The 27,415-nt window shown below is 41.8% G+C and overlaps 1 protein-coding gene across 2 annotated transcripts in view; it reads right to left on the reverse strand.

Moving 5' to 3' along the window:
- Window positions 1-26,445, reverse strand: part of NIPA1 (NIPA magnesium transporter 1) — a 50,089-nt gene extending 23,644 nt beyond the window's left edge. The window contains exons 1-3 of one of the 2 annotated variants that reach the window (XM_086363118.1): window positions 26,235-26,445; window positions 4,735-4,782; window positions 3,715-3,805 (exon numbers count right to left, since the gene is read on the reverse strand). In XM_086363118.1, coding sequence (XP_086219244.1) covers window positions 3,715-3,805; window positions 4,735-4,782; window positions 26,235-26,397 — 302 coding nt within the window. In that variant the 5' untranslated portion in view covers window positions 26,398-26,445. The remainder of the gene's footprint in view (window positions 1-3,714; window positions 3,806-4,734; window positions 4,783-26,234) is intronic. The other variant, XM_086363128.1, reaches the window with a different exon arrangement.
- Between the last annotated feature and the right edge of the window lie 970 nt (window positions 26,446-27,415).

Genomic DNA, 27,415 nt, shown 5'->3' on the forward strand with positions numbered 1-27,415 from the left:
TCTAGTCTCAGAAAACACAAGTCAAAGAGTTTAAGGGTAAAAGATCATGACAAACATAACTGATCTCATAAGGATCAAAAACAAAATCCAAAAATCAAAACAAACATCACATTCATAATAGAACAGTGTTTCTCAAACAGGGGTGATTTGCCCCACAAAGTGACATTTGCTTATGTCCAAAGACATTTTGGGGAAGAGGAGCTACCGGTATCTGGTGGGTGGAAGCCAGGAATGCTGCTAAACACCCTACAAAGCACAGACTGGACCCTCAAAGCAAAGAATTACCTGGCCCCTAGGTCGATAATATCAAGGCTGAAAAATGCTAATATAGAGAAAGCAAATGATGGAGAAAGTGGGATAGAATTTAGTAATCTGTGTCTGGGGGACCCAATATGAATATTGTTTTGATTATTGTTCTTAACCTTGTATTTTCCTATAATTTGGAAATTAATTCCAAATAAAGCATTTTTAAAAGCCTTTTAAAAAGTACTATGCTGTTTTAGAAAAGGCAGAGGAATCAGAGATCAAATTGCCAACATCCAGAGGATCATCGAAAAAGCAAGACAGTTCCAGAAAAACATTTATTTCTGCTTTATTGACTGTGCCAAAGCCTTTGACGGTGTGGATCACGATAAACTGCGGAAAATTCTGAAAGAGATGGGAATACCAGACCACCTGACCTGCTTCTTGAGAAACCTATATGCAGGTCAGGAAACAATAGTTAGAACTGGACATGGAACAACAGACTGGTTCCAAATAGGAAAAGGAGTACGTCAAGGCTGTACATTGTCACCCTGCTTATTTAACTTCTATGCAGAATACATCATGAGAAGCACTGGGCTGGAAGAAGCACAAGCTGGAATCAAGATTGCCAAGAGAAATATCAATCACCTCAGATATGCAGATGACACCACCCTTATGGCAGAAAGTGAAGAGGAACTAAAAAGCCTCTTGATGAAAGTGAAAGAGGAGAGTGAAAAAGTTGGCTTAAAGCTCAACGCTGATTCAGAAAAAGAAGATCGTGGCATCTGGGCCCATCACTTTATGGGAAATAGATGGAGTAACAGTGGAAACAGTGTCAGACTTTATTTTTTTGGGCTCCAAAATCACTGCAGATGGTGACTGCAGCCATGAAATTAAAAGACGCTTAGTTCTTGGAAGGAAAGTTATGACCAACCTAGATAGCATATTCAAAAGCAGAGACATTACGTTGCCAACAAAGGTCCGTCTAGTCAAGGCTATGGTTTTTCCAGTGGTCATGTATGGATGTGAGAGTTGGACTGTGAAGAAAGCTGAGCGCCGAAGAATTGATGCTTTTGAACTGTGGTGTTGGAGAAGACCCTTGAGAGTCCCTTGGACTGCAAAGAGATCCAACCAGTCCATTCTGAAGGAGATCAGCCCTGGGATTTCTTTAGAAGGAATGATGCTAAAGCTGAAACTCCAGTACTTTGACCACCTCATGCGAAGAGCTGACTCAGTGGAACAGACCCTGATGCTGGGAGGGATTGGGGGCAGGAGGAAAAGGGGAGGACAGAGGATGAGATGGCTGGATGGCATCACTGACTCGATGGACATAAGTTTGAGTGAACTCCGGGAGTTGGTGATGGACAGGGAGGCCCGGCGTGCCGTGATTCATGGGGTCACAAAGAGTCGGATATGACTGAGCGACTGAAATGAACTGAACTGATGCTGAGATGATTACTTTATCATACATTAAACCACTGCAGAGAAAAGTGGACCTCTTTGGGGGCTCTCTATTCTATTTCATGCATGACAGACATCTTTTTTCCCAGTGCCACATTCTTTTCATCTCTATTTCTATATAATTCTAGCAACCTCATTCCATTAACAAAAATAGAACTGTTTTTAAAAAATATATATATGTACCTATATATTGTTATATTTGGTTTTTCGAAATTAGTTTTAGTTTTCTTATTTTAAAAAAAATCTTTTATTGGGATCCTGATTTGAAAGCACTCTTTCAATTCAGAATGCCATTTCACACACTTCTTTGGGAAACATCTCCTGAAGACTCAGAGTAATGAACATTTCTAGTTAGGAGACCTAATTATCAAAGTCCATAAGAATAGTTCTTTGGAAATTAATGAGGAAAGGCATTTTAATATATGCACCTTAAATATGCAAAGATCACATAGCTGGGTTGTTTATTTGCCTGATCATTTTTCAGGAAACAGAGAGAGAGGCTGGGCTCTGAAAGGCTGAAGCAGTGATTCCCCAATGATAGCACCACTCATGTAATCCAAGCTTTTCAGGGTCATCCGAAATGAAAAGTGATATTAAACCACATGTAATACTAAGAATATGTTTGCATTAGAAAAATACAAATGCATTTTCAAAGGTTGACATGTTGGAAAATGCTTTTGTATTTTTTAAGCTATAGAATCTTAAAGCCTAAGTGACTTTAAATTAACTACATCTATCACAGATACATTTCTCTACAAGTATTTGTAGCTCTGTCTGGAACATAGCAGCATACCAATATATCAATGAGTTAGAAACTTGGATTCTATTTCACTTCTATTTTATCTCTGTTTATTAACAATTTCTTCAAAGGTAAAATAATATAAATAGGTTCACTAAAGGATATGTGTTAATATAGTAGTCTTCAACCTTTTTAGCACCAAGGACCGGTTTCACAGAAGACAATTTTTCAATGGACGGGGGTGGGCGGTGGGGTGGAGAATGATTGGTCAGGCAGTAATGGGAGTTGACAGGCAGGATGGTGGTGCAGGTGGTGATGCAAGTTATGGGGAGCAATGGGGTGCAGCATATGAAGCTTCGCTTGCTCACTCACTGCATACTTCACGCTATGCAGCCAGGTTCCTAACAGGCCAAGGACTGCTACCAGTCTGTGGCATGGGGGTTGGGGATCCTGTAATGTATTTAATAACTGTCTCACAAAATCATTTTCAAAAGAGAAAGACCCCATTTGTGGTGGCTGGTAGCTTTCATGTTCCCAATCCTGTCTTTTCCCTTTTGTCCCATATCTGGACAACCTCATAAAAAGGAGAGCTTATAATGTTAGGCCCCAGCATACTCAGTCCCTTGGCACTAAACTTTCAAAGTATGCAAACCCTAGCCTGAGCATGGGACTCTCTACCTGGCTTACCTCCTAACTGTAATAAAAACTCAAAGCCCTGAATTGTTCCTGTTCTACTCCAGATCAAACCAGAGCCATTTTCCTTGAATGATACATTTACTATTGACTGTTGTGAGTAACAAATCCTTTTCATACCCACTGGAGCCCAGGTGTCATTTGTCCCAACCTCCATAACTTCCTGAGGCAGGGGACTGCCTAGCATCCAGTAGGAGATGGCAAATAAAACACCAATAAAACAAAGAAAACACCAACTGACAGTTTTGCTCACTGATATCTCAGAATCACTTGCCAAGGAGCTGGATGATTCCAATCTCTAGGAAGTCCTCCAGAGAAAGACCAGGAGAGTAATAGCATCATGTTTGTAATCGTGAATAAGTTAGAATTTGAAATATACTAAAGCAAATGTCTAAGAGAAGGTTAATAATTCACACAACTAAATCTGAAGGGATAAAATTAAGCCCAGAAATGCAATACTAAAGACCTAACTTCAGTAACTTTTACTTTTATTATTTTAACAAAAACATTTAAAATGAAAACTTTTCTTATACCTAAACTACACATTAAAAACCAAAACACAGAATCCCAGTTCTCACCCAAATGGCACTCCAAGGGCACCAAGAGGAGTCACCAGGACCGTGGGGACCGCTGTGTAAGCCAGGAAGTTTCCAATCTGGCCAACAGCCACTGTCAAGAGAATCACAAGGATATCACGGCAATTACAAAACTCTCTTTGAGCAACATCACAGAGTTGAATTCTGCAAGACTGTGCTCTGAAAGGGCTTCTTTTCCATTCCAGGTGAGGAAGGCTATATGGGACACTGTTTGCATGTTTAAGAGTCCTGAGGGCAGAGGACAGCAGGCCCAGAAGTATCTATCACTGCCCTAATTAGTCAAGGGAGTAGCTTCAACTTGCTATGAAAATTCCCAACTTAACCAACAGTGATTGACAGTGGATGCAATAAAAGTGTATTTCCACTTTCTTCTTAACATATCCCTGTTTTAAGACAGATCATATAGAGCTTCCATGGCCCTTCAAGCGGCCTGGGATACATTCCAGTGACATACTGCTGGCACGTCCGGTGGAAACACTATTGCCTGCACAGGACTGTGTCTGAGGCTGCATCAAGATAAAGCTCAAACATGAGCTCTTCAATAAAGCAACATCTGCCAGAAAATTTATTGCCTAAATACAACATGTGACAAATAGACCTCAAGATACATCTGAAATATCTAACAAAATTTTTCTTTACATATTTAATGTTCTGAAGTCTAACTTTATATAACACATGACCTCTGTTAAGGCTGAGTGAAGAAACTCTCTTTTGTAAACCAATGACACTGAGCAAAAGTTCACCAAATGCCCACAGACAAACCACAGATGAGGAAGCAAGAGGTGCTTTAATTTCTTCAGACCCAGGGCAATCTGACCTGGATAAAATTCAGGGCTAATTTCAGGCAGCAGGAACCTCTACCCTCTCCCTCCATTGCTCCCCACCCTCTTGGTCCTCATTCCAAAGAACAAGCTAAGCTCAACCCACAACCTCCACCCAGCCCTGCCAGACAAATGACTGATCTTACAAAAGACCAAGCTTTTCACCAAAAAGAGTACTTACTTGCAATTGTTCCTGCCCACCATACAATGTCTGTTAAGTAGGAGGTACCTGTAAAGAGTGAGATAAACGTGTCAGGAAGGTATGAAGCGAGAGGCTTACAAGCTACATCCTGAAAAGAGGAAGTCAATCCAAACAAAATCTTTATAAACTGTAGGGTTTTTTGGCTCAACATGTCACCTAGAGACAAATATTCTTTGGAGTAACATTTTATATGTTGATTTCAAATGAGATTTGATCTTCAAAGTACAATTCTCTCATGCATTGACAGAAACCCATGTATATGATAATTTTACTAGCATAGGGTTTAACGACTTGCTACTTAAACAGGTTACTCAATGTTCATAATGTAGAAGTTCTGTGACATGGCTCTTTTTGAAACCATGTGAAAATGGCTGAAACAGACCCTTACACTCACTCAACGACTGACACTGTACACAGTGTTTCTCTTTTGCTTCCTGAGATTACCCTCCTATGTTCCCACGCATGCCAGGGCAGGCAGAGATAGGAGCAGCTGTCCAGGCCCTTGTCACATCCAGCCCTCCTTTTGTCCTTCTTCAGGTATGTCAAAATGCTCCTAGTCCAAGAGGCTTTTTTCAGTTCCGATTAAAATACCTAATTCTATTCGGATGTTTTAATTTTCAGTAATTTGGTATAATGAACATAGGAAGCCAACCTGTTTCACTGAGAAGCAGAGCTCCAGGTATTTAAAAAGTACCTTTAAAAAATGAGATCAATAAGTAATGATAAAGTAGAAGGAATGGTCTAGTTCAAATAGCACCATTTGGCAACATCACAGTAAAAACTTATTCAGGCAAGAACCATCGATGGATAATAAATGGGTGAATGAAAGCTTGTTGAGGGATAGGATTGTCACATAGTCTCCATGGATCACCTCCACCAGTTTTATAATCACAAGAGATAAAGTTATCTTTGGGCTTCCCAGGTGGCACCAGTGGTAAAGAACTTGCTTGCCAATGCAGGAGACATAAGAGATGTGGGTTTGATCCCTGGGTCGGGAAGATCCCCTGGAGAAGGGAATGGCAACCCACTCCAGCATTCTTGCCTGGAGAATCCCATGGACAGAGGAGCCTGACAGGCTACAGTCCGTAGGCTCGTAAGAGTCAGACATGACTGAAGCAACCTGCGCACACAGCATGCAAGACTCTGATGAACATCACCTTAACCTAATGGTCAAAGTCAAGTTTAACATAATCAGCAGCAGGACTAGCCACACTGTGTCCTCCTGTAGGTGTACCAAGAAGGGTACAACATTATGTCTTCAGAGCTCCTACCAGAGTGCATCACCTGATCTGATCACAAGGAAATTGTGAAGTGGTCCATATATCAGTTGGCCTGGACTCTTTGAAATCGGCAATGTCATGAAAGACAACTGTTTCAGATGACAGGAAATTAAAAGAGATGTGACTAAACACAACACATGATGTTAGATGGAAAAAAGGCTGCTATAGAGGACAGTGTGGGGTAACTGGCAAAACCAGCTGGACTGCTGTAGATAGCAGAGTAACAAAACCTCTTCACTTACTACATGAGAATGTGACTTATGGTCCGCTTTTTGAGGGCTAATAGGATGAAAATGACCCCTGATGGGCAAGTGGCACCTAACTGGAGGTGCATGCACACCTTCAGGAGATTATCACTTAAGCTCCCCCTTAGCACAATACCTCTGGGAACAGGCACAGCTCTTTGAGGGTCTGGGAGTTCTGCATCTACAACTTTATACTGGGGGGCATGAGGCTTATAAGGATGGGCAGTTGAGCACCGCCTGCTGCAGTTCTGCCTCTAAGCCCTGAAACTGCACCCTTAAAGAGCACCCTATAGCTCTGCCTCTGCTATCAGGCTCCAAAACAGAGGGCCTGACACTGGCTCCTGTCCCATGTCCTTCTGAATGTGCCTGATGTGAATGTGGCCCATGGTGTCCTACATGTCTGAAAATATAGCTGAGCCTAAGAATGCCCTGCAGTGAACACTGCAGAACAACTATCAACTATTAATACAGAATCCTGGTTGAATTTCCCGAAAGTGCTGTGGCTATTTTAGAGCCTGTCCTTACTTACATGTGAAATCTTAAAGAAAGAGAAAAAGACAGAATTGTCAAAGCAATCCTGAAGAAAAAAAACTAAGCCGTAGGCACAATCCTCCTAGACCTCAGACAATACTGCAAAGCTACAGTAACTAGGACAGTGTGGTACTGGCACAAACACAGACAGATCGATGAAAGAGGACCGAGTCCAGACATAAACCTACAGACTCAGGGTCAATCAACCTTCAACTAAAGAGGCAAGAATATACCATGAAAAAAGACATTCTCTTCAGCAAATTGTGCTTGGAAAGCTGGACAGCCTCACATAAATCAATCAAAGTAAAACACTCCCTCACATCATATACAAAAAATAAACTCAAAATGGCTTAAAGAGATTTCCCTGGTGGTCCAGTGGTTAAGACTGTGCTTTCAACACAGGCAGTGTGGGTTCAATCCCTGGTCAGAGAAATAGGATCCCACATGCTGTGTGGCATGACCAAAATTAAAAAAAAAAAAAAAGCCTTAATATAAGGCATGACACCATAAAACTCCTGAAAGAGAACACAGACAAAACATTCTCTGATATAAATCGTAAAAATAGTTTCTTGGCTCAGGCTCCCAAGGTAAAAGAAATAAACAAACTGTACTGAATCCAACTTAAAAACTTTTGCACAGCAAAGGAAACCATCAACAAAACAAAAAGACAACCTATGGAATGGGAGAAAATATTTGCAAATGATACAACCAAAAAAAGACTGATATCCAAAATATACAGCTTATACAACTCAATATCAAAAACAACCTAATGAAAAAATGGGCAGAAAATCTAAATAGACAAGTCTCCAAAGAAGACATACAGATGGCTAACATGCACATGAAAAGATGCTCAACATCACTAATTATTAGAAAAATTCAAGTCAAAACCACAATGAAGTATGGCCTCAAACCAGTCAGAATGGTTATCATCAAAAAGTCTATAAACAATAAATGCTAGAAAGGATGTGGAGAAAAGAGAACTCTCCTACACTGTTGGTGGGAATGTAAATTGGTACAGCCATTATGGAAAACAGTATGGCAATTCCTTAAAGAACTAAAAATAGAGCTATCATATGATCCAGCAATCCTATTCTTAGTTATATACTGGGAAAGATGTAAACTCTAATCTGAAAAGATACATTCACCCCAACGTTCACAACAGCACTATTTACAATAGCCAAGACATGAAAGCAACCTAAGTATCCATCAACAGATGAACGGATAAAGATGTGCAGTGTATGGGAATACATGTGTTTGTGTCTGGAATATTACTCAGCCATTAAAAAGAACGAAATATTGCCATTTGCAGCAACACGTGGGCCTAGAGATTATCATACTAAGTGAAGTAAGTCAGATAGAGAAAGATAAACAATTATCTTATATATCACTTATATGTGGAATCTAAAAATAATACAAATGAATCTATAAACAAAACAGAAACAGACACACAGACATAGAAAACAAACTGATGGTTACCAAAGAGGAAAGGGAGGGGCAGATAAACAAGGAGTATGGGATTAACAGACAGACAGTACTATATATAAAACAGATAAACAACAAGAATTTACTGTGTAACAGAGAATAATACTCAGTATCTTGTAATAACCTTATGTACTTATAAGTATATATAATATCTTATTATGTAATATAATGTAAAATAATCTGAAAAATACAATATATATATAAACTGAACCACTTTGCTGAATACTTGAAATTAATATAATATTATAAATCAACTACATTAGGATTTTTTAAAATATTAACAAAATCAAACTCATATATACAAAAAGATTGGTGGTGGCCATAGGCAAGGGGTGGAGGAAATGGGTGAAGGGGTCAAAAGGTACAAAATTCCAGCCATAAAATAAATAAGTCCTAGGGACACACTGTATAGCATGGTGACTATAGTTGATAATACTATATTGTATATGAATGTTGCTAAGAGTAGATATTCGGAGAAGGCAATGGCAACCCACTCCAGTGTTCTTGCCTGGAGAATCCTAGGGACGGCGGAGCCTGGTGGGCTGCCGTCTATGGGGTCGCACAGAGTCGGACATGACTGAAGCGACTTAGCAGCAGCAGCAGCAGCAGCAGCAAGAGTAGGTCTTAAAGAGTCTTATCACAGGGGAAAATTGTTACCATGTGTGGTGATAAATGTTAACTAGATTTATTGTGGTGATCATTTCACAATGTATACATATATCAAATAATTACACAGTACAACTGAAACTAATGTTATACATCAATTTTATTTTGATGTTTTTTTAAAAAAGAATACTATGCACCCACTTAAAAAAATTTTTTTGTGAATCACTGTTGTACACGTGTAACTAATATTGTACATCAACTATACTTCAATAAAAATGCAATTTAAAAATCAGTCATTCATCTGCATTTACCTCATTAAAGGAAGACTACCAGTTCACCAGGTGACATACATACGTACATGCATGCATGCTCAGGTGCTTCAGTCGAGTCTGCTGCTTTGGTGACGCCACGGACTGCAGCCCGCCAGGCTCCTCTGTCCATGGGATCCTCCAGGCAAAAATGCTGGAGTGAGTTACCATGCCCTCCTCCAGGGAACCTTCCCAACTCAGGTATTGAACCCGCATTTCCTGTAATTCCTGCACTGCAGGCAGATTCTTTCCCTGCTGAGCCATCAGGGAAGCTCACACACATACATATATAAAATTAAAAATAACAACGACAACAACAAATTTAGGGTCTCTCCTGGTGGTTCAGTGGCTAAAGACTCCACATTCCCAGTGCAGGAGGTCCAGGTTCAATCCGTGGTCGGAGAACTAAGAGCCCATGTGCCATGAGGTACAGTCAGAAACAAAACCCCAAAAACACCACGTGACGCAACCAAGCATTCCCATGCCACAGCCAAAGACCCTGCATGCCCCACAGAGACTGAAGACGCCACGGGCTGCAACTAAGACTTGGCACAGCCTAAATAAATAAATAAATATTTTTATATGCTGTTTATTTAAAAATGAAAAGTCATAAAGCCCACTTTCAAACACAGTGTATGAGGAGCCTCATGGATAGTTCCCTAGCAAAACAACCATAATTGGTAAATAAAGCAGTAAAAATAAAATAAAGTCTCTGGAAATTGTCCCAAGAGGATACAGCAAATGAAGAAACATTTTTTTCAAGAAAATCAACAAAATCTCAGTAAGAACAGTGAGTCTTTAGCACATGAGCCAAGACCCACTTCTCTCCCTGCTGCAGCTCAGCTGGACAGACGTGCCACTCCAGGCTGGTGTGACCAAAAGAGAGGGCTCCTTCCCCTCTCAGCTCTCAGTCACCAGAAGAGCAGGCCTCCAGCACTTCCAATCCCTTCCAACTTCAAGTTGAAGAGATTAAATATCTGGTTAATCCATCCAAGGGTTGGAGGCTCACTTCCTTCACTCAGTCCCTACTTTTAGGGTACAGACTCTACCCTAGGCATGGCAGGTCCTAATCATCCTGTCCCAAGCATGAAGATAAATGTAGGGTGAATATCCTATATCTGGAGAGGCAAGAAGAGAAGATCAGAGGCTACTACCCCCACCCACTAACTGTTCTCAACAAGTAAATCTGCCTGAATTTAATAGGATATGGTTGTAAAGCAATCTATGCACTGCAGCATTGTCAAAAGCAGTAGAGCAACTAGCCAGCAATTAGTAGATCTGGGTGTAGTACCCAATGAGGCAGACAACAAAGAAATCAGGGTAAGAGATGATCGAAGATTGCCAGTTGCCAGTTGGATGACCACTGTCATCCCAGGGTAAAGGTGCACATATCCAAGGCTATCCCCTCTGAGGAGTGACATCAGAGACTTCACATTGCAGGGGAATGATAAATGGATAAATATACTTTATCAAGGTACTCTAAGTCACTAAACAAATAAACAAACAATAGGTTGGAGGTGGGGGTAGGAGAATATGCATCTAGAGTTGCTACCACATATTACTTAAAATCAACAAAAATATTGTATCGGTATCAACAAAAATATCATGAGGTAACAACAACAAAAACCATTTCAAAAATGGGGAAAAGATTGGAATAGATGTTTCTCCAGACAAGATATACAAATAGCCAATAAGCACATATAGAGATGCTCAAAATCACTAATCTTTAGGGAAATGCAAATTGTAACAATGATGAGATACCACCTACACCCATTAGAAAGGCTACTATCAAAACAAACAAAAAAAAATCCAGAAAAACAGCAAGTGTTGGTAAAGATACAGAGAAATTCAAAGAAACCCTTGCTGATTGCTGGTGAGAATGGAAAATGGTGTACTTGCTGTGGATAACAGAATGGCAGTTCCTCAGAAAGTTAAATATAGACTTAGCATATGATCCAGCAATCCCCCTTCTGGGTATATATCCATAAAAACTGAAAGCACAAATTTGAACAAGTATGTGCACACTTATGTTCTTAGTAGCATTATTCACAATAGCCAAAAAGCCATTAGAATCCACATGTCTATCAATGGATGAATAGATAAATTGATAAAATATAATGTATATATTCCCTTTTGTTATGCATGAAACAGCAAGCAGTACAAAATCTACTGTATCAGTGCTTTAGTAGTATTTGTCTTTGTTGCACTAACTATAAATGTTCTGGAAAAGAACTATTGAAACGATGATTATTACCTGATTGGTAATAATAAAAAAAATAATTTTTAACTGAAAAAAATTATAAGATGCACCAAACAAACAAGAAAACATGCAGTATATTACAAATATCATTTAAAGGGGGGAATGCAAGCAACAAAATTGCCCATGAGAGTATCCAGATTTTAGATATAACAAAAACTTCAAACCAGTTATTTAAAATATGTTCAAATAACTAAAGGAAATCATGCTTAAAGAAGTAAAGATATGATGACAACTCATCATCAAATAGAGTATCAATAGACATAAATTGGGCTTCCCTGATGGTTCAGAGGTTAAAGCGTCTGCCTGCAATGCGGGAGACCTGGGTTCGATCCCTGGGTCGGGAAGACTCCCCTGGAGAAGGAAATGGCAACCCACTCCAGTATTCTTGCCCGGAGAATCCCATGGACGGAGGAGCCTGGTGGGCTACAGTCCATGGGGTCACAAAGAGTCGGACACGACTGAGACTTCACTTTCAGACATAAATTATTTTAAAAAAATGAAAAGCCAACTGTAAATTCTGGGGTTGAAAGGTAAAATGACTAGAATGAAAAAATCAATAGCAGATTTTAACCTCCTGGCAGAAGAAAGAATCAGTGAACTTGAAGACATATTGATAAAGATTATACATTCTGGAAAACATTAACAGAGAACAAAAACTAAAGAGAGAGAGGTACAAATAAAAATTAACAGCACCTCAGAGAAATGTGGGACATCATTAAGAATATCAATAGATATAATGTAATTATCAGAGGAAAAGAAAGTATCAGAAAAAATATTCAAGGAAAAATAGCTGAAACTTACCAAATGTGATTTTAAAAAAAAATCTACACATCCAGGAAGCTCAAAAAACTCCAATGAGACAAACACAAAGATATCCACACCCAGTCACATGATGGTAAAACGCTCAAAGACAAAATTGTGAAAGAAGCAAGAGAAAAACAACTGACAACAAGGGAATTCCAATAAGATTAACAACTGACTTCTCAGCAAAATAGTGGAGGCCAGAAAGCAGTGGAATAATACAGTCAAAGTTCTTAAAGGAGAAATCTTACATCCAGCAAAACTATCTTTCAAATATGAAGGCAAAACAAAAACATTCTCAGATAAGTAAAACTGAAGAGAATTGAGAACAAACAGAGCTTACAATAAACATTAAATGAAGTTCTTCAGGTGAAAGCAAGTAAATTCAGACGGTACTTTGAATACATACACATATACACACACACACTCCAGTAATGACAGAGGTAACTGCGTCATTATAAAAGTCAGTGGAAGTGAAAATATATTGTCCTTTCTCATCTTGCTGCTGCTGCTGCTGCTAAGTCGCTTCAGTCGTGTCCAACTCTGTGCGACCCCATAGACAGCAGCCCACTAGGCTCCCCCGTCCCTGGGGTTCTCCAGGCAAGAACACTGGAGTGGGTTGCCATTTCCTTCTCCAATGCATGAAAGTGAAAAGTGAAAGTGAAGTCGCTCAGTCGTGTCCGACTCTTAGCGACCCCATGGACAGCAGCCTACCAGGCTCCTCCGCCCATGGGATTTTCCAGGCAAGAGTACTGGAGTGGGGTGCCATTGCTTTCTCATCTTAGATGATTTGAAAAGGTACTGAATGTATATTATTGTATTGTCGGATCAATAACATACAGCATTAAACATTATATAGTATACATTATAAATACACACATATATAACATATAGTAATAAATTTGATAAGGGCAGCACAAAGGATATGTGTGTGAGCAAAGTTTTACCAAGCAAGAACATGATAACTTGATGGTAACTTGATCCACAGGAACAAATGAAGAAGATAAGAAATGGTAAATAAGAAAGTAACATAACAAGGACTTCTCTGTGGACCAGTGGCTAAGACTCCACATTTCCAATGCAGGAGGCCTGGGGTTGACCCCTGGTCTGGGGGCCTCCCTGGTGGCTCACACAGTAAAGAGTCTGCCTCCAGTGCAGGAGACCTGGGTTTGATCCCTGGGTTAGGAAGATCCCCTGGAGAAGGAAATGGCAACCCACTATGGTATTCTTGCCTGGAAAATCCCATGAATGGAGGAGCCTGGCAGGCTACAGTCCAAGGGGTCAAAAAAGAGTCGGACACAACTGAGTGACTTCACTTTTTTTCAGTGCTACAATTAAGAGTTTGCATGCCACAGCTAAAATCCAGCATGCCACAAAGAAGACTGAAGATCCTAGGTGCTGCAAAAAGACCAAGCACAGCCAAATAATTTCTTTAAAAAGAAACATAACAGACACTATAAATCTGTATTTGACTTCCTTTTCTAAGCCTCTTTGGGATATAAAATAATATAAAGTATACATTATCTTTATTATAAGCTACAACAATACATTGTTGGGTTTGTAACATAAAAAATGTAACATATATAACAATAATAAAGAAAGAAGTTACATGTATATGTATGGCTGACTCCCTTTGCTACTCACCTGAAACTATCACAATATTGTTAATTGGCTATACCTCACTACAAAAGGTTTCTGGTGTTTAAAAAAAAAAATTACAAAAAAAAAAAAAAAAAAAAAGCAGCAATGCAGCTGTATAGGAGTAATATTTCTATATCTACCTGGATTTAAATTAATATAAGTCTGAAGTAGATTCCATTAGCTAAAATATAATGGTAAATCCTAGAGCAAATAACTAAAAAATATGGTGAAAAATCATTAGAGGAATTAAAAGGTTACACTAGAGAAATTCACATAATGCAAATAAAGCCATAAATGAGTAGAGAAACAGAAAATCTACAAGCTGTATAGAAAAACAGTAAATGGCATAAATCCAACTGTAAAAATTAAAACAGTAAATGCCAATTGATTTATAGTATTGTTCAAGTCTTCTACTTCTTTGCTGATCTTCAGCCTTGTTTTTCCATCCATTTGAATGTAGGATACTAACATCTCCAACTACTTTTTTTTTTTAATTTTTATTTATTTGGTTGCATCAGGTCTTAGCTATGGTTGCCCCACGGCATGTGGGATCCTAGTTCCCCAACCAGGGATCAAACCAGCGTCCCCTCCATTGGAAGGCAGATTCTTCACCACTGGACCACCCGGGAAGTCCGATCCAGCCACCTCTTTTAATTGTCTCTCTCTCCCTTTATTCTGTCAGTTTTGCTGAAGCAAAACTGGGTGTTGTTGCCAAGTCCACATGTATTTAGAAATGTTGTATCTTCTTGAAGATTGAACCATTTCATCATTATAAAATGTCCTTCTTTGTCTCTAGTAACAATTTTTGTCTTAAAGTTTATTCTGTTTAATATAAGCATGGCCACTCCTGCTCTCTTGTGTGTATAAATAAATATTCTTGCTTATTATTTAAAATAGCTCTGAATATCATTCTAGATCTTGAAGATTGTTTTACAGCAAGTGAACACACTAATTTACTCAACAGCTTTTCAAAATTCTATATATGATATTCAGCAGATTTCAGGAACTTAGAAATCAAGGAATCAGTCACAACCTTTTCTGTTGGGGGTCTATGCTGAGGGCATGGGACCACTGCTACAGCAGCAGCTAGAATGTGGGCAATCCTCCTGCAGTTCAAGGATGCCAGTACAAGGGGACCCACTGAGACTCTCCTCTTTCACGGCTTTCACTATCGTACAACACTACTATAGAGCGTATGCTTTTGCTGGTTTCAAATGGATTCTCACTAAAATGGGGAAGGACCTGGGATACTAGGAATGGAGAAATAACAAGATTTTGGTCTCCCTTTAGTCAAAGGGTACAAGTCAGCTGCAAGTGTTTAGGGTCCCCCCACTCATACTCCCCAAGAGGAGATTGAATTTGCTGAAATGCAAAAGTATTGCAATCACCTGCACCTTTTAAGTCAATATTAGGTAAAATTTTTCTGCTTTAATAGGCATTAAGTTACACTTCTAACTATGTATCAAAGTGGTACTTCTCCACATGGGCCCCAAGGACCCCAGTTCAGCAGTACCCCCAGTGCTCATGGAAGAAAACCCACTGCTCTTTCTGCTCATCCACCTGTGCAGTAGCTGCCCCAGGTTCCATCCTCTTGCAGCCAGAAACTCTTAGGAGCCTGCCTTCCACGTTAGGCCTTGGCCCTGCTATAGACATTATTTTCTTATGTTCTAAAATGACAGTTTCTTCATAGTTTCACCTTCATCACTGTCCCTAAACATCTTAGTTACTTAGCTGACACCCTCAGGGGGCCCTTGTTCAAGCTTATGTTCATGCTCATCCTCTTCCAGGCTGATGTTTGGGACTCTTCAAGTTCTCTGGCCTCAGCAAGAACAAGGAGCTCAGAACTGTAGAACACTGATGATTTTCTGTTTGTTTATTTGACTGCACTCATGCCTCCTCCCCTCCACTCCTAAGTATGGGTTCCAAAGGCAGCAATATCTAAAGTCTAGAATTTTTTTCTCCCCTCATACTGGAAACCCTGGATGCTGAGAGTTCAATGGTTGTTTATAATAGCTGAACCATAAGACAAAGAACTGTTGTGCAAACACAAAAGAACCTTCTCAGGATGATAATACCAATTGGCAGTGATGTTGTCTATTGATAGTCTATTGTCTACTGATATTGATAGGATAATATCAATTGGCAGTGATGATGGACTATTGGCTTTTAAAACCTTCCATTTAGTTATAAACATGTGTCAGAAATGTCCTTAAAATATTACTTTCTAGCACAAAAATACAGACAGTCATCTAGTGTATGTACCTCCTGATCATACCACAGGAAAATTACTTCCATTCACGTGTGCTCCCAAGAGGAAGAACAGAAGTTGCTACAAACAGCAAAGCAGAAGTGGATCATTAAGTCCTTTACTAGCTAATTAATGCCTTAACTTAAAAGACGCTACATAGTTTTTACAGAGTTCTTTAAAAAAAAGAACTATCAAGAAAATTTCTTTCCTGACACCAACTAGCTAAATGAGAGCATTAACTAGACTCAATTTGGGTACTTGGTATTCACCAATGTATGAATGGAGTTAGTACCTGAAGTTCTTATTAGTACAGTTAGTACCTGTATGATTCTTATTAGATATGTAGAATCTACTTTCCTAAAGAAATAGCTAGGCAATTTTGAAAAAGAAGAAAAAACCTGTATGACTTATACTATCTGATTTTAAGATTATAAAACAACATAATCAAGACAGACTGACATAAGTATAGGCATAAACAATAAAAAGCTAAAGCTCTAATACTTTGGCCACCTGATGCAAAGAGCCAACTCATTGGAAGAGACACTGATGCTGGGAAAGATCAAAGGCAGGGGGAGAAGGCGACAACAGAGGACAAGATGGTTGGATAGCATCACAGACGCAATGGACATGAATTTGAGAAAACTCCGGGAGTGATGAAGGACAGGGAAGCCTGGCATGCTGCAGTCCATGGGGTCGCAAAGAGTCGGACACAATTGAGGGACTGAGCATATAATAAAAACAGAATACAATTCAGAAATACACTCACACATGTACACTCAGATCATGGACTAAAGCAGCAGTATAATTCAGTCAACAAATGATGCAGAACCAAATGTCTACCAGGAGGGACAACACTGAACCTTGACTCATACCTTCACTTCAGTTCAGTTCAGTCGCTCAGTAGTGTCCAGCTCTGTGATCCCATGAACCGCAGCATGCCAGGCTTCCCTGTCCTCCACCAACTCCCGGAGCTTACTCAAACTCATGTCCATTGAGTTGATGATGCCATCCAACCATCTCATCCTCTGTCATTCCCTTCTCCTCTGCCTTCAATCTTTCCCAGCATCAAGGTCTTTTCCAGTGAGTCAGTTCTTCACATCAGGTGGCCAAAGTATTGCAGTTTCAGCTTCAGTATCAGTCCTTCCAATGAATATTTAGGACTGATTTCCTTTAGGATGGACTGGTTGGATCTCCTTGCAGTTCAAGGGACTCTCAAGAGTCTTCTCCAACACCAAAGTACAAAAGCATCAATTCTTAGGTGCTCAGCTTTCTTTATGGTCCAACTCTCTCACATCCACACGTTGACTACTGGAAAAGCCATAGATTTGACTAGACGGACCTCTGTTGGCAAAGTAATGTCTCTGCTTTTTAATATGCAGTCTAGGTTGGTCATAACTTTTCTTCCAAGGAGCAAGTGTCTTTTAATTTCATGGCTGCAGTCACATCTGCAGTGATTTTGGAGCCCCCCAAAATAAAGTCTCTCACTGTTTCCATTGTTTCTGCATCTATTTGTCATGAAGTGATGGGACCAGATGCCATGATCTTAGTTTTCTGAATGTTGAGTTTTAAGCCAACTTTTTCACTCTCCTCTTTCACTTTCATCAAGAGGCTCTTTAGTTCTTCTTCACTTCTTCACTTTCTGCCACAAATGTGGCATACCTTGACTCATACCTTAGTCGTATACAAAAATTAATTCAAGATGGCTTGCAAAAAGATCTTAATGATCCAGATAACCACAACGGTGTGCTCACTCACCTAGAGCCAGACATCCTGGAGTATGAAGTCAAGTGGATCTTAGGAAGCATCACTGCAAACAAAGCTAGAAGAGGTGACAGAATTCCAGCTGAGCTATTTTAAATCCTAAAAGATGATGGAACAACATACTGGTTCAAAATTGGGAAAGGAGTACGTCAAAGCTGTATATTGTCACCCTGCTTATTTAACTCATATGCAGAGTACATCATGTGAAATGCCAGGCTGGGTGAAGCACAAGCTCCAATCAAGACTGCCAAGAGAAATATCAATAACCTCAGATACGCAGATGACACCACCCTTATAGGAGAAAGTGAAGAGAAACTAAAGAGCCTCTTGAGGAAGGTTAAAGGGTGAAAAAGCGGGTTTAAAACTCAACATTCAAAAAACTAAGATCATGGCAACCGGTCCCATGACTTCATGGCAAATAGATGGGGAAACAATGGAAACAGTGACAGACTTTATTTTCTTGGGCTCCAAAATCTTGCTCCTTGGAAAAAAAACCTACAACAAACCTAGAGAGCATATTAAAAAGCAGGGACTTTGCCAACAAAGCTCTGTCTAGTCAAAGCTATGGTTTTTCCAGTAGTTACGTATGGATATGAGAGTTGGACCATCAAGAGGGCTGAGCTCCAAAGAACTGGTGCTTTTGAACTGTGGTGTAGGAGAAGACTCTTGAAAGTCCCTTGGACCACAAGGAGATCAAACCAGTTAATCCTAAAGGAAATCACTCCTGAATATACATTGGAAGGATTGATGCTGAAGCTGAAGCTCCAATACTTTGGCCACCTGATATGAAGAGCCAACTCACTGTAAAAGGCCCTGATGCTGGGACAGATTTAAGGCAGGAGGAGAAGGGGACGACAGAGGATGAGATGGTTGGATGGCATCACCAACTCAAGGGACCTGAGTTTGAGCAAACTCCGGGAGATGGTGAAGGACAGGGAAGTTTGGCATGCTGAAGTCCATGGGGTTGCAAAGAGTTGGACACAACTGAGAGACTGAATGACAACAACAACATTCATGCAACCACTGGATATTTTTTCAAAGGATATTTAACAGCATGGGGATGAGCACAACAACGGGACGTAACCTGGCACACAGTTTTCAAGGTACATGATGAAGAGATATACCATATCTGACTGGGGGTATTTATTTCATTTTTCTCTATACCCTATGTATTATATATATTTGGTACACAGGATTTATTCATTAAAATTCAATGTTGAAATATAAGTATTGAATGTGACTAAGAGAAATACACCTAATTGTAACAGTAGTTACCTCAAAGTGAAGAGATGAATACTTTTTATTTTCCTATTCATATGTACTTTCCAGATTTTAAAAAATGGCCACATTTCTATAATCAGGAAGAAGATGCTCTTTTAAAAATATGACAATGCCCAGAGTTCTCTGGAACGATATGATTATTTAGCAGAGCTCTGATTGGGCACGGACCAGCAAAGGAAACCCTCTGCCTGCCCACCCTCCCTGGCTGATGCAGGCAATATCCAAAAGAATCAGTTTACAGTCACAGATTTGGAAACATTAGGGAATGGCACAGATACATAGGGAATGTGGGATTGAGCATATTCTCCTTGAAAACTGTTTTTTCCTAGTTGCTCATCTTTAAAATTTTTCTAAAAAGGGCTATTTACTCATTGAGGACTTAAAGTATTGGAAATATAAATTACATTATATTTTATACTGTATCAATAAACATTTTTGAAGAAAAAATACACTCTGTCCAACAGAAGTTCAATAAGATCAAGTGGTATTTCATGCAGGAATGTATATTAGTGATCTAGTCCCATGTTTGTCATAATGAAAAAGATTAGAAATTATTTACCTTAATGTTTTAGGGTATTAATTATATATACTTATTTATAATAAACCAGTATCATATTATGAACTTTTTTCAAATAAATTATGAAACTCATTGGAAAAGTCCTACTTGTAGGTGAATTTATGTGTTAATATCTTCCCCTTCACTTTTCCTACAGGCAGCAGGAGAGAAAGACCACCTTCAAAGTCAGCCTGAGCTGGGTTCAGATCATGGTACCACCAGTCCTGTATCGAGTGCGAGCCTCAACTTCTCTCCTACATCACACCTCCTGGGATCCATGTCCCTATACTGTCCCCTCACACCCTGAACTTGGGCTGGCTCTGAGTATACCACTAGAATGTGGCAGTGGTAGTATTTTAAGACTTCCAAAACAGGTCACAAAGATCGTTCAGCAATCACTTTAGTCTTTGGAAGATTCGGCCTCGATGAAGCTATGCAGCACATAAGGGGTATGACTTCCCTGAGACCACTATGGTGTGAGAAAGCCCAAGGCAGCCACGTGTGAAGAGACTGCAATAGTGACAGAGGCAGGGAGGAAGGGGGAGAGAGAAATAGAGAGGGGGCTCAGGACTCCCCCTAGCTGTTTCAGCTGTCCCGAACAAGCAAGTGAAGAAATCATCTCAGGTGGCTCCAGCCCCAGCCACCGTCTGACTGCAACCCACTGGAAGACCCCAAGGAAGCAGGGCCTATCTGAGTCCAGACAGAGGCATGAGGCTGGGACATCATGAGTCTTGTATAAGTAGCAGCCTTCTTTACCTTCTCTTCTTCTGGAAATACTACCAAGTAAACCAGATATGTACAGGCTATGGAGACACTTGATGCTCTTAACAACTGCACTGTTCTCCCCGTGTTCCTCATCAATGGTCTCCCCTTGGAGCTGGACAGGGATCAGGGTTAGAGGTTTTCAGATCCGGCAGTAACTCTGGTTTCTGTTGCTTAGCAAAGGCCACAGATAAATGAGGTCAGCTCTGAATAATTTGAAGAAAGCTTACAAATAAAATATAAGGTTCAGTTTTACCCTCTTTACTACACGGATACTCATGGCCAGTTAGATGTTATATTGAGTGCCCACCATATGGCTCCCCGTTGACAGGACATGTCCCCTGCCTTGAACAGCCACGATCCAGGGGGCACACAGATAAGTGAACAAGCCATTAGACCACAGGTTTCAGGAGCAGAAAAGGGTTGAGGACAGACACAAAGAAGACATACAGCAGGAGGAGCCAACTCCATCTGTTAGGGTATGGAGGACTCACAGAAGCTGAGAAACTAATCGCAGGCCCAGAGGGCGGCGGGGGTGAAGACAACATGTGTCCATCTCATCCCTGGCTGTGGGGGTACATGCACCTAGGTGTGTGTCTGGGAATGACAAGAGAGGCAAGGAAAAAAGTGTACTTTCGAAAGCCAGAGAGCACGTGCCCTTCAAGTCAGTACAGGAGGCTTGAGACTAGCAGGCGGGATACTTGGATCCCAGTTTTCACTCTCATGGGACAACTCACTCACCTTCTGAGCATCTAACAGTTTAACTACACACTTAGGCTGTACTCTTCTCAGGAAAAGAGACTATGAAATCTGAAGAGGATTTTTTTATTGTGGAAAAATACATATAAAAGTCACCATTTTAACCATTTTTAGGTGTACAGTTCCATGGCATTAAGTACATTCACTCTGTTGTACAAGCACCATCATCCATCTCCAGAACTATCCCATCTTACAAAGCAGAAACTCTGGGTAAAAGAGAATATTTAACAACAACAAAAAAGAAACTCTGTGCCCATTAAACATTAATTTTCCACGCCTCCTTCTTACAGCCCCTGTGATACCATTCTACTTTCTGTCTCTATAATTTGACTACTCTAGATACCTCATATGGGTAGAATCATGTAAGGTTTGTCCTTCTGTGACTGATTTATTTCACTTAGCATAATGTCTCAAGGCTCATCTATTATGCAGCATGTGTAAGGATTTCCTTCCTTTTTAAGACTAAACAATATTCCTTTTAAATGTATATACCACAATTCGTTTATCTATTTATCCATCAATGGATATTTGGGTTGTTTCCACACTTTCTCTATTGTGAATAATGCTCCTATGGACAAGGGTGTGCGGATATCTATCCAAGTCCCTGCTTTTATTTCTTCTGGATATATATACTCAGAAATGGAACTGCTGGCTTATATGGTAATTCTACATTTATTTTTTGAAGAACCTCCATATTGATTTGCACAGCAGGTGTACCATTTTATATTCTCAAGAACAGTGCACAAGGGTTCCAATTTCTCAACATCCTCACCAATGCTTATTACCTCCTACTTCTTTTTAAAACAACAACCATCCTAACAGGCATTAGGAGGTATCTCCTGGTTTTGGGCTCCAAAATCACTGCAGATGGTGACTGCAGCCATGAAACTCAAAGACACCTACTCCTTGGAAGGAAAGTTATGACCAACCTAGATAACATATTCAAAAGCAGAGATATTACTTTGCCAACAAAGGTCTGTCTAGTCAAGGCTATGGTTTTTCCAGTGGTCATGTATGCATGTGAGAGTTGGACTGTGAAGAAAGCTGAGCACTGAAGAATTGATGCTTTTGAACTGTGGTGTTGGAGAAGACTCTTGAGAGTCCCTTGGACTGCAAGGAGATCCAACCAGTCCATCCTAAAGAAGATCAGTCCTGGGTGTTCATTGGAAGGACTGATGCTGAAGCTGAAACTCCAATACTTTGGTCACCTCATGCGAAGAGTTGACTCATTGGAAAAGACCCTGATGCTGGGAGGGATTGGGGGCAGGAGGAGAAGGGGACGACAGAGGATGAGATGGTTGGATGGTATCACCGACTCGACGGGAGTTGGTGATGGACAGGGAGGCCTGGCGTGCTGCGATTCATGGGGTCGCAAAGAGTCGGACACGACTGAGTGACTGAACTGAACTGATCTGGTTTTGATGAAAGGGAATTTTTTAAAAGTTCATGGTTCTTCCAGGCCTAGGACATTCTAATAGAGTTATTCATCTGTGTAGATCTCCAAAGCCTCCAGCAAATCCATACATATGACTTTCCTGAGGCTGTCTCTACAGTGTCTGTCTGAGGGTAGGACATCATTCCCCTAGCTAAGAGGCTCCATCCTAGCCTATCTACCAGCACAGGAATTCTAATATTGCAACTGGCTTTCAACAAACATCTTTACACTCGATGATTACCTTGTTTCTCTTTTAAAAGCTCTGCTTCAAGTGGGTTCTAACACTAAACATATTATCAATGTCCTGTAGCCCCAGGTGCTCCCGGACCTCTTCCCATCTTCAGAGTCCTTCAAAGCCACCCCAGAAGCGAGGCAGTTCACCTTAAGCCTGTGTTGTTGATGGTGCTCCTAGCCTACCCATTTTCATTCCACGCATGGTATTCTATTCAAGGTCCTTTCAAGAGTGAGTGAAAGCTAGTAACAGAGGAAGCTGTACCCCAACCTCTCCCAGCCAATAGAAGGGCTGTAACCAGAACGGTGGCTCTCCTGAAGCTGAGACTCAAAAGAAATGCTGGTGCATGGCAATGCAATAAAGTTGAAACTTTCAGTGAGAAAGAAATGCTGGGGCATGGCAATGCAATAAAGTTGAAACTTTCAGTGAGACAGCTTTTTGCAGTTAGAAACCATTCCTTAACACAAGAACTTGACTCCCCAGTTTTCAGCCACCTCCTCTGTCCTCCCATCTCCTCCATTTCAGTCATTTCATAATGGCCAACTATGCTGCTTGTCAGAAAAGGCAGAAAAAGGATTCAGGAGGAGTCGATTTTGAAACTACGTGTCCTGGGTACCTACAACAGTGTCTGACATATAATAAGACTTTCATGAACATCTGCTGAACAAATAAAAACTAATTTATCAAAACAAGACTATATGTCCATACTCTACCATTATGAGGAACCCAGCTAGCTTGAATTAGTAATGGTGGATAGTAACTGGGGAAGAATGAAATTAGCAAATATTACATTTTCACTCATTAATTTAAGGACATAGTGTGCAAGCATAAAAAAAAACATCAATAATTTTTTTTCAGGTTTCTGTGGGGTTTTTTCTTATTCACTAACTCCCTTGAACACATAAGCTGAGCTGAAACAACACATTTAGTTTTACTCAATAATCATTGTTTTCTGTTAAGTCTATATTCAGGTTTCCTTAGATTTTACCTAATGTCATATGGTCACGTGTCCTCAGGCTACTCCTGGCTCTGACAGTCTCTCAGACTTTACAACCTTGACAGGAGGGCTGCAGATATTTTGCGGGCTATTTCTGAATTCAGCTTTGTGTGGTGTTTTTCCCACGGTTAGACTGGGTTCGGGAGATCATGTACCCATCCTATCAAGGGCATATATGTTGTTTATTTTTGAATTACAGCAAATACTTCACCCTAAAGCCCCTCAAACTGACAGGTGCTCTCTGAAAAGTGTGCAGCTGCCAGATGGCTAATTCCTACCTTAGGGTTTACAGCCACATCCAAGGGAAACTACATTAGATTTCATTTAGATCTTATGTATAGACTGCAATTGGAGAGGGCAATGGCACCCCACCCCACTCTTGCCTGGAAGATCGCATGGACGGAGGAGCCTGGTGGGCTGCAGTCCATGGGATCGCTAAGAGTTGGACATGACTGAGCGACTTCACTTTCACTTTTCACTTTCATGCATTGGAGAAGGAAATGGCAAGCCATTCCAGTGTTCTTGTCTGGAGAATCCCAGGGACGGGGGAGCCTGGTGGGCTGCCGTCTATGGGGTCACACAGAGTCGGATACGACTGAAGCGACTTAGCAGCATAGACTGCAATGTTTTCCCTTTGAAGCTGAATTCTTTAACAAATATCTATGATTTCATATTTTCTCTTGAGGTTGTAGGTCCCTTTATCTCTTTCCTCAATTCACTCATGGCTGAACATCCAGGGCACTCAAGAGAGTTTCACTTGCATTCTAGAATTAGAACTATTAAATGAGTTAACTTATTCTTAAACCCATGACCTGGTGGCTTCCTCCTTCCCAGAAAGCTCCTAACACTATTCTTGTAGAACACAATGAACAACCACAAGACCTTCTCAGTCCTTCTGGACAGGTTCATTAGCAGTTTAAAGCATGCTACATCTTGCCTTCAGTAAACAGTCTCAACCTCTCTTAGCACACAGGAACACTGGCAAAAAACTCGGCCACATCTCCCACTTTCCATACTGATAAGCAGTGTCCACCTCAAGCAATATTCAGTCGGCCCATTCTTGATTATTTTAATCTGTCTTTCGTGTTCTTCACACTGAAAATCATTTGTAGTCAAATCAGTTCAGTTCAGTTGCTCAGTCATGTCCAACTCTGCGACCCCATGAATCACAGCAAGCCAGGCCTCCCTGTCCATCACCAACTCCCGGAGTTCACTCAAACTCACGTCCATTGAGTCAGGGATGCCATCCAGCCATCTCATCCTCTGACGTCCCCTTCTCCTCCTGCCCCCAATCCCTCCCAGCATCAGGGTCTTTTCCCATGAGTCAACTCTTTGCATGAGGTGGCCAAAGTATGGAGTTTCAGCTTCAGCATCAGTCCTTCCAATGAACACCCAGGACTGATCTTCTTTAGGATGGACTGGTTGGATCTCCTTGCAGTCCAAGGGACTCTCAAGAGTCTTCTCCAACACCACAGTTCAAAAGCATCAATTCTTCAGTGCTCAGCCTTCTTCACAGTCCAACTCTCACATCCATACATTGTAGTCAAATAGGTCAAATCTAAACCAAAGACGGTTCAAGCCGAGGACCTCAGGAACAGAAGACGCAGAAAAGCACAGACCCCGAGGACAAGCGCCTTCTTGGCCCACAAGTCCCACCCTGGCCTGCCTAGCGCACATTTTTTCTTCTGCACTGATATGGCCCCTGCGGGGAGAGAGGTCAGCGGACCCTGCCCTCCAAGTGCACCCCAGGCCCGAGTCAAAGCAAAGGTGGGAGGCCTGTCGCACCTCCCGGTCCGGCAGTGGACTCTGACCATTCCAGGAATACTGTAGACAAGAAGCTTTCCCTAAGCAGCCGGCGAATGCAGGTGACAGGGACACTGGGAGACAACCAGAGGGCAGGTCGGCGGGCTGCAGGGCTGCAAAGGGATTGGGTCTGCGAGGTAGGAAAGAAGTCTGCTGGAAAAATCTTATAAAACTGAAGACGGCCTTGGCAGCCGCTGGGAAGAAAGAGAAAACAGTGGCGGCGACACCACTACCATCGCTCAGGGCGGGCGGCTGATTTCCCCGGCAGCTATGCTTGCAGAGACGCTCCTGGCGCGCGGGGCAGCGTCTGTGCTAGCGCTTTGGGTGGGCTCAGGGGTCTCTCGCCCGCGCAGCTCGCCCTTCGGAGGTGCCCCGCTCGGTCTGACGACCCGAACACTCCCCTACTTGAGGCAGCTCCTCTCCCAACACCCGGCGGCTGCTCCCCCCACACCCCCCGCCCCCACCCCGAGCAGGGCCGCTGCCCGCCCTACCTCGCCGCTTGGCGCGCACGATGCCCTTCTTCTGAAGCACGAACGTGGACCCGTTCACCAGGCTCGACACTACGGCCACGCCCAGACCGAGCGACACGGCGGCGGGGCTCGGGCTGCGCGCCCCCTCCCCGGCCGCCGCCGCTGCAGCAGCCGCAGTCCCCATTCCGCCCGTGCCCGCCCTCTGCGCCTGCGCGCTCGCCAGCCCGGCCAGAAGGCGGAGGCCGGCTCCTCGGCAGAGCAACTGGGCTGTGGGGCGGGGGGACCTTGGGCGGCACGGAGGCAGGGTGGAGTCTGGGCTCCTCGTGGAGGTCAGGCGGAGGGTGGATCCCGAGTTCTGGGAGGAGGGTGAGCGCCGAGAGGAAGCGAATGAGGGTTCGGAGCGCCTTAAGAGGCCGCGATGGTGAGGGATGGAGCGATACGGTAGGTGGGTGGGTGTAGAGGCAGAGTTTCCAGATTTGGCAACTGCATATACAGGATCCCCAGTTAAGTTTGCATCTCAGATAAACACATAATTTTTAGTGGTTGTCCCATGCAATATTCGGGACTGATAAAGCGCCAAGAAGACGCAGTCCTAACTGGGATCATGGACTCCCACAAAGCTGGTCCGGGATCAGCAGGGAGCCGCCCCTGGGGCCTGAAGCCAAGCCAGCTATGGAAACTCAAATGGGACCACTAAGTGAAGTCATCTGCCTCCGCACTGGAGCAGTGAGCTTGTGATCATACTGTCTATCCCAATTTATTTTTGATAAAACATACCAAATTTCAGAAAACACGGAACAGTATTTTAAAATTACTCAAGCGCACTCAGTTCAGTTCAGTCGTTCAGTCGTGTCCGACTCTTTGCGACCCCATGAATCGCAGCACGCCAGGCCTCCCTGGCCATCACCAACTCCCGGAGTTCACTCAGACTCACGTCCATCGAGTCAGTGATGCCATCCAGCCATCTCATCCTCTGGCGTCCCCTTCTCCTGCCCCCAATCCCTCCCAGCATCAGAGTCTTTTCCAGTGAGTCAACTCTTCGCATGAGGTGGCCAAAGTATTGGAGTTTCAGCTTTAGCATCATTCCTTCCAAAGAAATCCCAGGGCTGATCTTCAGAATGGACTGGTTGGATCTCCTTGCAGTCCAAGGGACTCTCAAGAGTCTTCTCCAACACCACAGTTCAAAAGCATCAATTCTTCGG

This window comes from Bos grunniens, chromosome 2, assembly GCF_055505025.1.
Source record: "Bos grunniens cultivar Pamir isolate PY7600 chromosome 2, Bosgru_T2T1.0, whole genome shotgun sequence".
Classification (NCBI taxonomy): Eukaryota; Metazoa; Chordata; class Mammalia; order Artiodactyla; family Bovidae; genus Bos; species Bos grunniens.